This window comes from Mesoplodon bidens, assembly GCF_964165515.1.
Source record: "Mesoplodon bidens genome assembly, chromosome: 8".
Taxonomy (NCBI): domain Eukaryota; kingdom Metazoa; phylum Chordata; class Mammalia; order Artiodactyla; family Ziphiidae; genus Mesoplodon; species Mesoplodon bidens.
In genome coordinates, this window is record NC_138165.1 from 61,676,400 (window position 1) to 61,689,956 (window position 13,557).

General features: G+C 41.9%; 1 protein-coding gene across 5 annotated transcripts in view; it reads right to left on the reverse strand.

Moving 5' to 3' along the window:
* MGAT5 (alpha-1,6-mannosylglycoprotein 6-beta-N-acetylglucosaminyltransferase) overlaps positions 1–13,557 on the reverse strand; it is a 374,514-nt gene that overhangs the window by 148,716 nt on the left and 212,241 nt on the right. For all 5 annotated transcript variants that reach the window (XM_081243158.1, XM_081243161.1, XM_081243160.1 and 2 more), the window contains one exon: positions 12,946–13,035. In XM_081243158.1, coding sequence (XP_081099284.1) covers positions 12,946–13,035 — 90 coding nt within the window. The remainder of the gene's footprint in view (positions 1–12,945; positions 13,036–13,557) is intronic.

Sequence of the window (13,557 nt, forward strand, 5' to 3'; positions counted from 1 at the left end):
AGTGGGTTTTTAGGGTGGCTGTTTTTGTACGCAGTGATAGGATAACTGGTTAACAAAATAATTAAATTTTACATAAACCAATTACTCCACAGGGAGAGGGGGAAAAAACAAACACATTTCTTTCTGAAACCTCAGAGGATTACCAGGATTGGAAGAAAGCCAACACCGGCAATAACTCCACGTACTGAAACAAACAGCCCTCAAATGAGCAACATTTTCCTAAATAAGAACACCATTAATAACACTCAGGGAAAATCTTGCTCAGGGCTAATAATTCAGCCTCCTCATCCCTAAATGTTTTGTCTGATCTACCTTGGCTCCTTCAGTGAGTCTAACCACCCAGCACAGCATCCTACCAGGAAAGCTGGACCCCAGAATGAGCCCACTGTCTTCCTGATCTGGAAGCTCTTCTATTTCAACTCATTCTTACCATCTCTTTTCCTGGCTCTCAGAACCCTAGTGTCCTATGTCTGCCTGTGGTCATCTTCCTTCATCTACTGCCTTGGCTATGCTTTTTTCCAGCTGTGACCTTGGTGCTCTCCTTGGCACAGGATCTGTGGCACTGGACCCTCCCACTGTCTACCCTGACCTCTACCCGACTCCTGCAAGCTGGCAAGTCCTCCATCAAGCCCTCTGCCAGGGCAGGGACTGGACAGCCTTAAAATAGTCCACAAATCACCACAGTAAGTCTAAAAATTGAAAACCATCTGAGTTCACGGCAACACGCACACAACAATCGATAGAGGAGCAGAACCATGACTCTATTAACCTTCGATTTGAAGGCGCAACTTCTACAGGAACTAATCTTTTTAGTGCACTAGACTCAGGCTACAAAATGAAGAGGCAGCAGAAACATAAAAGACCAGCCAGGCTAGACCTTTGGAACATTAAGGCATCTTCCACACACAGGCCACAATGAAGCACTTTTCTTGAGCAAGGAGATCTAAAATTACCCAATTTTATTTCTGACATTCCTCCTCCCAATGATTTAAACTTCTTTGATCTGAGAAGGTTTTGCAGCTTCATCACGTACAATGTGAACCAAAGTGAAGTTCCTAAACAGACCTCATACTTACTTTCAAGTTCCGTAGGATGGACAAGTCATTACATTTAAGAAAAAAGAAACTGCTTATAGAGATTCCTACAGCTCGAGTTGGAATTTAAAGGGGGAAAAGAAGTAATAGTTATAGCAAAAATGAGTAGGAGATTTAACGTACATATGTGTGTACTTTGGTGTAACTGGCCTCTCTGCAGTAATGTTCTGTTCTTTTGAAAGAATAATAATCAGACTCCATTATGGCCTCTTCTCTCATGCTTAATGTGAAAGGTTTTGCTTTAATGGATCACTGACATAGAATTTCATGCTGTTTTTTTCCTAGAGTAAGTGTAATCAAAACTAAATGAGCAAAATGCATAAGAAAAGTCTGAGGTTATCTCTGGATATTGGTGTCACGGGTGCTTTGCATTTTCTTCTTTATGTGAATCTTCATATTATGACTTTTTTTTTTTTTACAATGAACATTTCTTAATCAAATAAGTTTTAAAGGCATCACATTATATAAGCATACAGTCATTTACTGAAGGTTTACAGTTCAGGGAAAGAAAACAAATGAACTTGACTGCAACCCATCACTTAATCCCCTGAAGTGCCCTATGATGTGGGTACCATTGCCAGGTTACAAGTGAGGAAAGCAAGGCTTAAAGGGGCTGAGAACTTGCTGAGGTCCACTCACTGGTGAGCAGCAGGGCTGGGTGATGACTGAGATCTGTCGGTTCCTGGACCAGGACATGTCAGAGCCACCTTAAAGGCCAAGCTCAGTGAAGGGCAAGGATAAGAGAGCTGCTGAATGTGGAATCCACCAAAATGAATTCTATGCCCAACTCCACAAACAACTAGGGGGACAGCCTTAAACCATTTGACTTTCAGGTTTTCTCATCTACAAAATGAAGGTGCTGGTTTGGGTGACCTCTTAATAATTCTATTAGCTTTAAGATCTGAAAAAGATGGTTGGACATCATCCTGTCGGGCTAGTTGGTTACATACCAAAAGGATACCATTGACTATACCTATTCATTTGATCCACTGATGATACACACATACATACATCCACACGTATTGGTTGAACTGATGACATATCAAATGTAGTTACTCATTAAGGGGCATGCTTTTAAAAAAGACTTCTTTACCCCACTCCACTCCCCTCCCTGGCCTACTCCCCTGTCTAAAGTTTTGAACAGGAAATACACATGGTAAAGGACGTCCACACATGTGAGTGGTTCTGCTCATCCTCTCCATCAAACACCTGAGATGATGAATATTTGGGCCAAATTGCTTATTAGGAAAGGTTGTGCCTGTGGGGTGAGTAGGAGACGAAGAAGAAAAGCGACAACATGCCAGGAGCCAAGCACTAGGAAAAGCGCTTCACACACATCATGTCCTTCGGTCTCCACACAATCCTCTGAGCAAGGCCCATCATGACAGAGGTGCAGGGCAGCCCCACAGCTGGGGACGGAAGTGCTGTCTGTCCTGCACAGGGCCATACGCTTAGCAGAGAAGCCAGACGTGTGGTTCCTGCAGTCCCACGAGCACAGTCCAGCCTTTGATAGTAGAGTATGACTGCCTAGATCTTCTCTACAAAATCCTTCAGGAAGGGTTTACTCTGCCCCTATTGCAGGGCAGTGCTGGAAGGGCCATGAAAGTGATGGTAACTCCCTGCCTGCAGCCCTCGCCCCTGATGTCTCTTCCACGCAGCAGGGGTGACTGTTTCAAAGCCTAAAGTGGATTACATCCTACACTAACTCAGACCCTTCAGTGGCTTCTCCTCGCCCTCAGAATAAAACCCAGAATTTATCCTCAACCTTACGCTGCCTGCCTCACTACCCTCGTCCCCCAAAGAACTCCCTTCCAAGTCCAAACACACGCCAGGCTCATTCTTACCTCGGGAGGGTCACCAGGTTTGTGAGGGGAGGGGAAAAGATGCTCAAATTCGAATTTCAGACAAAGGATGATTTTTCTTTTTGGTATGTTGCATGCAGTATTTGTCATATACTCGCAGTTAAAAACGAAATAAAACACTCTTTCCCTGAAATTCATTATCATTGGGCATCTTGTATTTTACCTGGTAACCCCATACCTCAGCGCTTCGGCATCTGCTCTCTCTCTACCTGAAACACTCTTCCTTCCAGTGTTCCCATGCCTGCCTCCCTCCCTCCTTCCCTCCCTCCCTGCCACACTATGCTCCAACTTTTCCTCTGAGAAGCCTTCCCTGGCCTGCTTCCCTGGCCACTCTACCTCCTTACTCTGTTTTTCCTCAGCACACTTACCACATGTGGAAATTATCTGACCCATGGGTTGACTACTAATTGCTGTCCCATCCGAATGTAAGCTCCTTGAGGACAGAAACTTCAGCTGGCCTGTTTCCTCAGCCCCGAATGGAGGCCCTGGCACACAGCAGGTCCTCAATCATTACTTGTTACACAGTAAACAAAAAAAATCAAAGACATGACTTGAGTACTTAAGATATTCATGATAAGGATACTCTTTTCCATTTAAGTGACACTTATCTATTTTCATCCTTTCATTAGAACCTTTCAAAATACCCTGAGGGAAGCAGGGCAGGCTTTACCTTGACTTCAGTGGGGAGAAACCAATCTGAAAACTCAAGGGAATGTTCTAGGCCACATGGGTGGGAGTTGGATCCAGATAGGCAATCAGGCCCATGTATTTTCTTTTCTTTTTTCCATGTAAGGCATTTTATTTTAAAGATAGCAGTCTGTACACGTCAACCCCAAACTCCCAATCTATCCATATATTTTCTATAATATGTAATGCTGCCCCCTACCACGGGAGGGGTGGCAGGAATATCACAGAGACTATGGAACTGATCGTGTGCAAGAGAGACCCGAGGGCTGGGGAGATCCGAGACAGGGCTTCTCAGGATGTTAGGGAAGGGGCAGGACTTCAAGAGAAATTGCTGTAAGTTTTCAACATACCACAAACCAGTGGGGTTCTAGTGACAGGATGTCAGAGTTTCAAAAACCCATCCCAAATCTCTGTGGGATGAGACCTGTCAATTTCCTTTACACAGGAGAGGTAGCAAACAAATTCCTCCGTCGTGAATCACACAGATAATACAGAGAGATGCTTCTTACATTGCACAGTGGAAGAACCGGCCTCACTGGGCCTGCATCCACACTGAGGACACAAGAGCCACAGTCACCCCATTTATAAAGGTAGTCACATTCCAGTGACCAAGGACAGAGTTCCTCTTTTGTGGTAATGTGCAATTTTGCCAGAAGCGTAGATCCAGGCAAATAATGCAGAGTGACAATAAGAATAAAAGCTGGGCAAGAAAACTGTGCCTTCCAATATAATTGGCTCGTTCCATTCTAATAGTCTAAACTGATCCCCTGCATTCCCTTATAGATAAAATATGAGAAAGCATTATATTAAAATTGTTAATAAGTGCTCAAAATGCCCTTGCTTCATGTCTCAAACTTAATGTTCTTAGCAGGTTTTAATGTTACAAATTTTACAATAACGTTTTCTTCAAGATTAGAAAGGTGATAGCTGGGGAAGTCACCCACTTAGAACAAAGAGACAAAAAGCTATTGACTATTTTAAAAAATGCTTTAAATAGAGTTATTCATTCAATAAATGTGTGTGCCAGGCACTATTATTCCTGTGAACAAAACAGACAAAAAATCTCTCTGGAGATGACTTTCCACATACTTGCTCTTAACACTGGATACTGATGGTCACCCCAGGACCTTTGCACTGAATTGTTCCCCCTGCCTGTTAACTACTTGTGCCAGACATCTGCACCTCTTACTCTCTCACCTCTAATTTGGTGCTCACATGTCCTCCTCTCATCTGCTCAGTACGGCATATTCTGAACACGCTGTCTAAAGCTGACACCAGCACTCCTCATGAGCCCCCTCTCAGTTTCATTTTTCTCCACAGCTCTATTGTAATCTAAAAGATATGTATTTTACTTTTTGTTGCCTGTCTCCTCCTACAAAACATAACTTTAAGAAATGTTTGTCTTTTTGTTCACTGTCATATCCCCAGCACCCAGAAAAAAACAATAGCAATGAATTCCCCTGGTACCCAGATGATGGTCTCTAAGTGTCATTTCCCACTAAGAGGAACCAAGGGTACTTAGAGAAAAGGCTGATTCTAGGTCTGGGGCAGAAATTATATAAGATGAACCTGGAAGCTCTAGTCATACCAGACGAGATCAAAACTATTAAAAACTCCCAGGTTATGTCAAAAGGACTCAGAAGATAATGTGAATTGGCCCCCACTGGTCAAAGAAGGTATAATATGAGAACTAGTAAGAAAATAATTGGAATGGATCAAACATATCAAATATGTTTCAATCAATGAGTTCATAATGATGGTAAAAACCAACAAGCATACAAACAAGCAAGCAAACAAACTACTAGTCACCAGTGGAAGATGCTAGGAAATCAACAGAGAACTCAAGATTTCTCTTATGAACTGTTCCGCAGGGTAACCAAATATCAGACGAGGACTCATTTCTCTATACAGGTTATTCCTGATATATTAAAAAGGAATCCCTGATGAATCCAGGCAGTGATTATCAATGGCTGCTAACATTCCCCAAATGAGAGAGAACCAGGCATTTATGTGCCTCTTAATAGACGTATTTAATACCACCCATGAAACAGTTTTGAAAAAAATATTAAGCCTGACTCTGATCAAACCTCAGCTCTACCATCAATTTACAGGAAGTACAAGGGGCAGGGAACCAGGTTATACAACAACACGGGGATATAATCGTCAAAATTCAGAGGACAACAAACTCTTCTAAGGCAAAGTTTCTTCAGCGAAAAACCACAGGAGGAAAAAAATAAGAGATGAAAGGAAACCTAAATTAAAGGGACTTAAGAGACACCAACAATGGTAATTTATGGTCCTTGCTTGAAACTCTGTTCAAATAAATAAACTTTAATTTACAAGAAATGTGAATACTAACCTGATATTTGATGATATTAAGGAATTCTGTAATTTTTAAAATATGGAATGGTATTAGGAGTTATATGTTTTAAAAGAGTCTCTTTTAAAGGTACATAGTGAAACATTCACAGATGATGAGATCTTTGGGATTTGCTTCAAAATAATGAACTGGGAGAGCTGTCAATGAATGAGATTGGCCACGAATTGACAATTATTGAATGTGAGTCTTGGGCACATGGGGGTTCCTTATACCCATCTCTTTTACATACGCTTGAAATTTTCCATATTAACAACAGTTTAAAACATACAACTTTACAAATATTTTATTGGTATATAATAGAAATAAATGATCAGGGACAATATTTGGAGATGACTGCATCAAAGCACCAGTCTGCCACATGTATTCCAAGCAGCAAAGAGGTGTTGGTTTGGGGTTTGGCAAATCCTGCCATTTACCCTTAAATTTTTGTTTAAGGTAGAGGTCAGAGTAAGAAATCTCAATCTAAATGTTGTAGTATGTGAAAAAAAAAAAGAGAGAAATAAAAAGATATAAAACTAAATGTTGTAGTAAATGAAACTACTGACAAAGAGGAGGTGTCACGAAGAGGATGAACTTGGGAGAAGGAAGAGGTTGGGGGAAATTGAGAGATCAGTCAGGCTGATGACAAATGCTGTTCTGTAAACTGGGGATTGTTTTTAAAAAAATCCTTTTCTAAGTATGTTTTAGAATTCACGTAATAAGAGCCACAAAAACACATAGATGAAAAAGATAAAATAAAGGCTGAATTCAAGAAGTGCAAAGAACACGATCATAAATCTCTGTCACCTCAGGTACCGCCAAAAAAATATTATCTCACAGAAAGAGAATTTCCTACGTCAAGGGCTAGACATTTGAAAGGTGTATGTGGGTATTCTCAGGCAACAGTCTAGTGGCATTTTTAAAGTACTCCCTGACCCGTCCCAAATGTTAGTTATATTTTCTCATTCGGATTTCTTCCTGCAACCTAAACAGTCAATTCTTTACTTCTGCCCACTTTGACAAATTAGTTTGTGCAACACCATTTCCAAGATATCTTTAGCAGCCAACACAGCCCATAAATCCAAATCATTGTACTGGTTATTAGGATTTCATTTCATGCTCACATTCACAAACATTTAAGCTTTCAACCTTTGCTGCTGGACATTAATCTTGGCATTAATCAAGGGATTAAGTATGCTGAATTTAAACTCAAGGTTAATAGCACGCTCAGCCAATATTAGTTTTACATACTGCCAAGGGCGAAGAGAAAGAGGAAGAGACATCTTTATGCCTGTTGTTTCTGAAATATAAGAAACAGATTCATGAGTAAGGCATGAAATTGCTTCTTTTGTTCCTTTATGAGGGAGTCACACACACAGGCAGGTGCACGCACACACACATACACACTCACTCAACCAGTCCAAATTGGCATTAGAAGCAACAGCTTGTACACATCCTAAGATCTAGCAATCAATCACTGAGCAATTTGATTATTTCAGAGCAACTATACTTCCAGTGGCAACACAAGTGCTTAAAAAACACAGTACAAACAAATTAAGAAGTCTGGCAGGGTATGATGGTTGCTAGTTGCTAGAATAATTGTGTAAATAGCAAATATGTGTGGGAAGTCAAATATATCGGCACCATCTATCAACATAATATCAACGGGGTAAAGAAATTTATCCTCAATTTTGTAAAAGCTGATAGCAGTAAAAGGCTCTGCAGAGGGCTAAACTAAGTTAATAATACCTGAAACAATGACATTTAGAGTAATTACTTTATAGGGTCTTGTGTCTATAACGGGAGTAGTTAGTTACATGGCTCTCAAAAACAGACACAGGAAATGAACTGCTCGATGATCTGGAAATGCAAGGCTGCTTAACACATCGTTCTTTCAACCCTCACCACTTGCAATAGCTAAATACCTGGTTTCCATGAATTATATGTTCAGGAGGATTGGCGCCGTTTCTTTTTTTTGGGGGGGGGATAAAGTATTAAAATTATGAGTATTCAAAACTAGCAATGAAGACTGATTAATGGAAACCAGCTAACTTAGAGCCATATTTCAAACACAGGTGGATTTGAGCATAGAACTGAATGCAAAGGCAATGGTGACAAACGACTTCACTTGAGTTCAGCTTTCGTTTGACGTGAAAGGGCAACAGGAATGGTCGATGCAGAAGCACTAAGCAACTTAACCTCTCGGAGCCTCTAGGACGCAGCTCTCTACTACTCAGAGCTGGGGAGAGGTTGAAATAACGCTGTGTGTTTGAGGTGTCAGGCACACAGTGCAGCTCTGCCATGTTTCATTCTTATTGTCTGCCACTCAACAAGGGCAATAACGAGACTTTTAGCATCACACCCAGTCCCTAATACAGCATCAGACATATGACAAGCATCCGTGGGGATAATGGAAGGGGAAACACCGATGGCTTTACCTCCTGGGATTTCCCATAAAAGGCTGGGAGACTACAAGTTGGGGAAGGTAAAAGCAGAAGTTTATACTCCCATAATTCAGCAGAGTTGGCACAATGAGAGAACTGGGGGAAAGAAAAATGCAGGAGGAGCGCTATCCCCTAAGACTGGTCTGAATCTAAATGCCTCAGTTCAACCGGTGACTGACTATACAGGAGACATTTTACTTCATGTCCTCTTATAAAGCTGTCAAAGCTCTGCAGTTAAACGTAGATGGAAACAAGAATTGGCTCTTCAGTGAGGATTAAGAAAAGAAAGTCACCAGTACATCCACTGATCAAGTAAACAAATCAAATGAAGATGTCTCTCTCAATCATTTTACCAACTGCAAGAGTAACCTGGCATACGATACAGGTTAAATGAAGTAACAAAAGACAGAAAGAAAGCAAGAGGAAAAAAAAAAAACTAGACAAAATACATCACCACAAAGCCATAGATGTTGTGCAGGATTTACAGAATACCAGAACACAATTAACTGGCTTTAGGAAACATCTCTAATAATTTCAGATAGGCAACGGCAGAGGGGCACTGCTGTTCCATGCATCCAGTTCACGATTCAACTGTGAACAAGTTGCGCATCCTGACAAAGGAAGTCATGGGGAACAGCTGAATTTCTATGTTTCCAGAAGCCTAGGGATCTAAAATTAAATGAGACTGGTGAATGAGAACCAGAAATTGATTCCAATTCTAAGACAGAATCAATTCAAGGTCCCACATAAAATGTCACAGGCTAAGTGACACCCCACAACTGTACTCAAATAATGGCAATATCAAAAACCTATCATGTATAGACACAGAAAACAAACTTATAGCTACCAAAGGGGAAAGGTGAGGGGGAGGAATAAATAAGGAATTTGGGATTAACATATTCATACTACTATATATAAAATAGATAATCAACAAGGACCTACTGTATAGCACAGGGAACTATACTTAATATTTTGTAATAACCTACATGGGAAAAGAATCTGGAAAAGAATATATAACTATATACAATTGAATCATTTCGCTGTACACCTGAAACTAACGCAACATTGTAAATCAACTTTACTTCAATAAAACTAAATAAATAACCACTCCCCCCCAAAGAAGTAAAAAAAAACAAAACAAAAAACCCAAAAAACCTATCATAAAAGTGTCAGTTCTACAAATTGAGTTTCATTTATTTGCCAGGTTCCACTCTAAGCATGCTCCCATATAGGCTCAGGAATTCTCATGGCAGGATCCTTTAAAAACAAAATTAAAACATATGATAAAGGAAGAACCTGAAGCACAAAGAGGGCAACTTTTCCAAGAGCACAGTGTTTAGAAAGCATTAGAAACAGAAGCTGAAGTCAGCTATGAGGCACTAAGGCAGTACTGCCTATTCAAGTGGCCATGTTGGTTAAATTTTCCTCTCTTGTAGGGTCCCTATTAAGATGCTTTGATAAAATGGAAAATTTTTTTTAAAGGACAGAGTTTCAAGGTAATTTTCACATTAAAACTTTGAAAAAGAAGTTCCTAGTTCTTTCCCAGGACCCCTTCCTGGCTAATTACCTGTATCCATGCTTCCTCTTCCATTAGACTAGAAAGATAATGAATGCATAGCATGGTGCCAAGCAAATGAGTCCTCGGTCATTGTTGACAATCAATGAATACAATAGATGTTCAGTAAGTGCTCACTGAACTGAGTTCAGTGTTGCAGAAAGAAAAGTCTGATCATTTGCATAAGAAGAGAGTAGAAGAGGCAAATGAAGCACCCTTCCACATCCCAAAAGTAGAAAAAATAGTTAAAGGTTCTGCAATGAAAGACCCAGGCTCCAATATTAAGTCTACATGATCCATCACATCTTTATGCAGCCCCAACTATCCCACACTCCTCTCAGTTTACCTGCACCAGAATCTCCCTTTTCTCTCATCTTAACTAGGTCCTTCCTTCCCTGTCAGTAGGGGTAGGGTGGCAGTTTCAAAGGAAGGGAACTAGGTCATATATAATTACAGCCCCTCTCCACCTGGACCATTCTCCCACACCTCCCCAGCTCTGGCATGGGAGATGAAGACCCAGGCTGGAGTGAGCACGTCAAATCCTCTTCCTCTCCCTTTACCTCGGCAGTCCTCCCCGAGATGCTGGAAGGCGTGAAATTAGTTCAGCTTGTCCATCAGGGAGCCCGGTTATACTCTGGCTAAATTCTATCAAATGGAAATGGGAAGAAAATTTTTGAAAATTGAACTAAATGAGGAACTTTTTCCTCAGGGCAGGAAAGGTGCCTCTAATTGACTTCTCACTAGAGTGAAGGTTCACCCATAGCCCCAGGCCCTACTCCTCTGGAGAAGAAAATGAGGCTGGCCCCAGGCCACCCAAGCTCCAAACACACTCAAATACATGCTACAAAGTCAACTGGCCAGCAGCCACCTAATGAAGAACATCACACACCCAGACTCTCAGTGCTTTTCATTTCCAAGAGGTATTTTAACTGTCATTAACTCTGATGGTTCCCATGATGGCCCTGCGGTGGCCATGGAGCAACCTTGGCAAAAAAAGTCTGACTGGATCTTACAGAAGAAAGAGAAGTAAGGGTGCAGAAGAGGGACAAACCCCACAGATTCCAGGGCCACATGCCCTATAGCAATACTGGCTTGGCTTCCATCCCCCAAACTGTCCCTGTCACCTTATACCAGAGAGAAGAGGTACCTGAATCCCACAAGGGAAACTATGGCAAAAACATTTCATTTAGCTTCAAAATGGAGGCATTCTCCTTTCTGCATGGCATCACCAGGGAGCTGTTATTAAACTACTGGCTAAACAGCAAGAGTACCAAAACCAGGGGGCGCGAATCAAAAAAAAAAAAAAAAAAGGCAGTCAAGAGCCTGCCAAGTGCACATCCTCAGAAATTAGCCAGCATCCGTTTCACAAGCCCCTAGGGCTGCTGCCCCTGCCCATAACGGGGGTGGGGAGGTGGGGAGCCATCGAGTTTTCATTCCCTACTCAGTTCTCTCCCAGTAATTGGCGCTGGATAAAGTCAACCCCACCCTATCCCCTCAACCTTTCTAAAGGTGAAATGGAGATCGCTAAAGCATGTAATAAATTCCATGTGGTCTGTAAAATGCCCTGTAGCCCTTAAAAAAAAAAAAAAAGGAAAAAAAGCTGCTATTTAAATTCAAGGGTACAAATGAAGTTCAGAGAAAATGGGGAAAAAAAGGTAAAAGTAAATAATTCAGCCTGTAAGTAAATAGCTAACTCGGCCAATAAGCACATGAAAATATGCTCAACATCACTAATCATTAAGGAAATGCAAACCACAACCAGAGTGAGATACCCCCTCAAACCCATTCAGATGGCCACTAAAAACAAAACAAAACAAAAAACCCCAGAAAATAACAAGTGCTGGCGAGGATGTGGAGAAGTTAGAACCCTTGTGCACTGTTGGTGGGAATGTAAAATGGTGCAGCCGCTGTGGAAAACAGTTCGGTGGTTCCTCAAAAAATTAAAAATATAATTACCATATAATCCAGCAACTCTGCTTCTGGATCTATACCCAAAAGAATTGAGGGCAGAGTCTCAAAGAGTTATGTGTACACCTACGTTCATAACAGCATTATGCACACCTACGTTCATAACAGCATTATGCACACCTACGTTCATAACAGCATTATGCACACCTACGTTCATAACAGCATTATGCCCAACAGCTGAAAGGTGGAAGCAATCCAAGGGTCCATTTGACAGATGAATGGGTAACAAAATGTGGTCTATACACACAATGGAACATATTATTAAGCCTTACAAAGGAAGGACATACTGACACATGTACAACATGGATGAACCTTGAGTACACTATGCGAAGTGAAATCAGTCCATCACAAAAAGACAAATACCGTACATTGCACTTATAGGAGTACTTGGAGTAGTCAGAGGCAGAGGCAGAAAGTAGAAGGGTGTTTGCCGGGGCTGGGAGAAGGGAGGGAACGTGGAGTTACTGTTTAACGGGAACAGAGTCTCAGATTGGCAAGATGAAGCATTCTGGAGATGGATGGATGGTGGTGATGGTCGCAGTGTGAATGGACTTAATGCCACTGAACTTTACACTTTATGGTTAAGAAGTTTTACTACATTTTTTTGTTAGGTTTATTTTACTACCTTTTTTTTTTTACATCTTTATTGGAGTATAATTGCTTTACAATGGTGTGTTAGTTTCTGCTTTATAACAAAGTGAATCAGTTATACATATACATATGTTCCCGTATCTCTTCCCTCTTGCATACCTTTTTTTTTAATTGGGAAAAAATTAAATAGTGAACTCAGACTATTCTTTCCTCAAGGGAAAAAAAAAAAAGTCACGCTACTTGGGGACAGAGGAAAGTAATGCAGAAGGAAATCATAGGCCCTTCGTGTGAAAACAATACCCGTTTTTCAGTCTTTCAGATTCCAGGCTCAGCTACAGAACAGACGGTCCACCCCCACCCCACAAAGCCACAAGAAGCTCCTCACCTCACTGAGGTAAATAAAAAAAGAGCAGGTGGACCCGTCCACTCCGTATTCTGCGTAGCAGGGATCCGAGCGCCACATATCTTTCATCCACTGAAACAAGCAGAGAAGGTGAGAACACAGGTGAGCAGCCTGATCTCTACGGCCAGGCACACCTGCCAACAGAGAAGGCGAGGGCACGGAGCGGGAGGGGGATGGCTCAAGCTGTAGCCTGAAGCTCAGGATCCCTGAGCTGAGGTCAGGAGACAGATGCTCAGCTCTTGGTCGATCGGGGTTGAGCTGGGCCTTAGCAGAGGCCTTTGGAGTGGACAGAGGCCATGAGACACACCCTGCAGTGCAGCCCAGGCGAAGCAACGGCAAGGAGCGTTTTATCAAGAGCAAGTGCCTGATGAAGTGCCCCGGCATCAGAGTCCCCTCCCCGGAGAACTAGCCTCAGCACAGTGCCTGGAAGAGAGCGCACGGACGAGGGCAGGAGCTCAGCGTGTGGTGAGTCCCAAATGGAGGCTAGGTAAATGCTCTGTGGTTTGGTCTCACCATCCTACGTGACACTTGAACAGTAACTTTTCTCTGCAAACTACTGAGAAGGGGAGTGGTCTCCCCAAGGGCTGGCCGTAT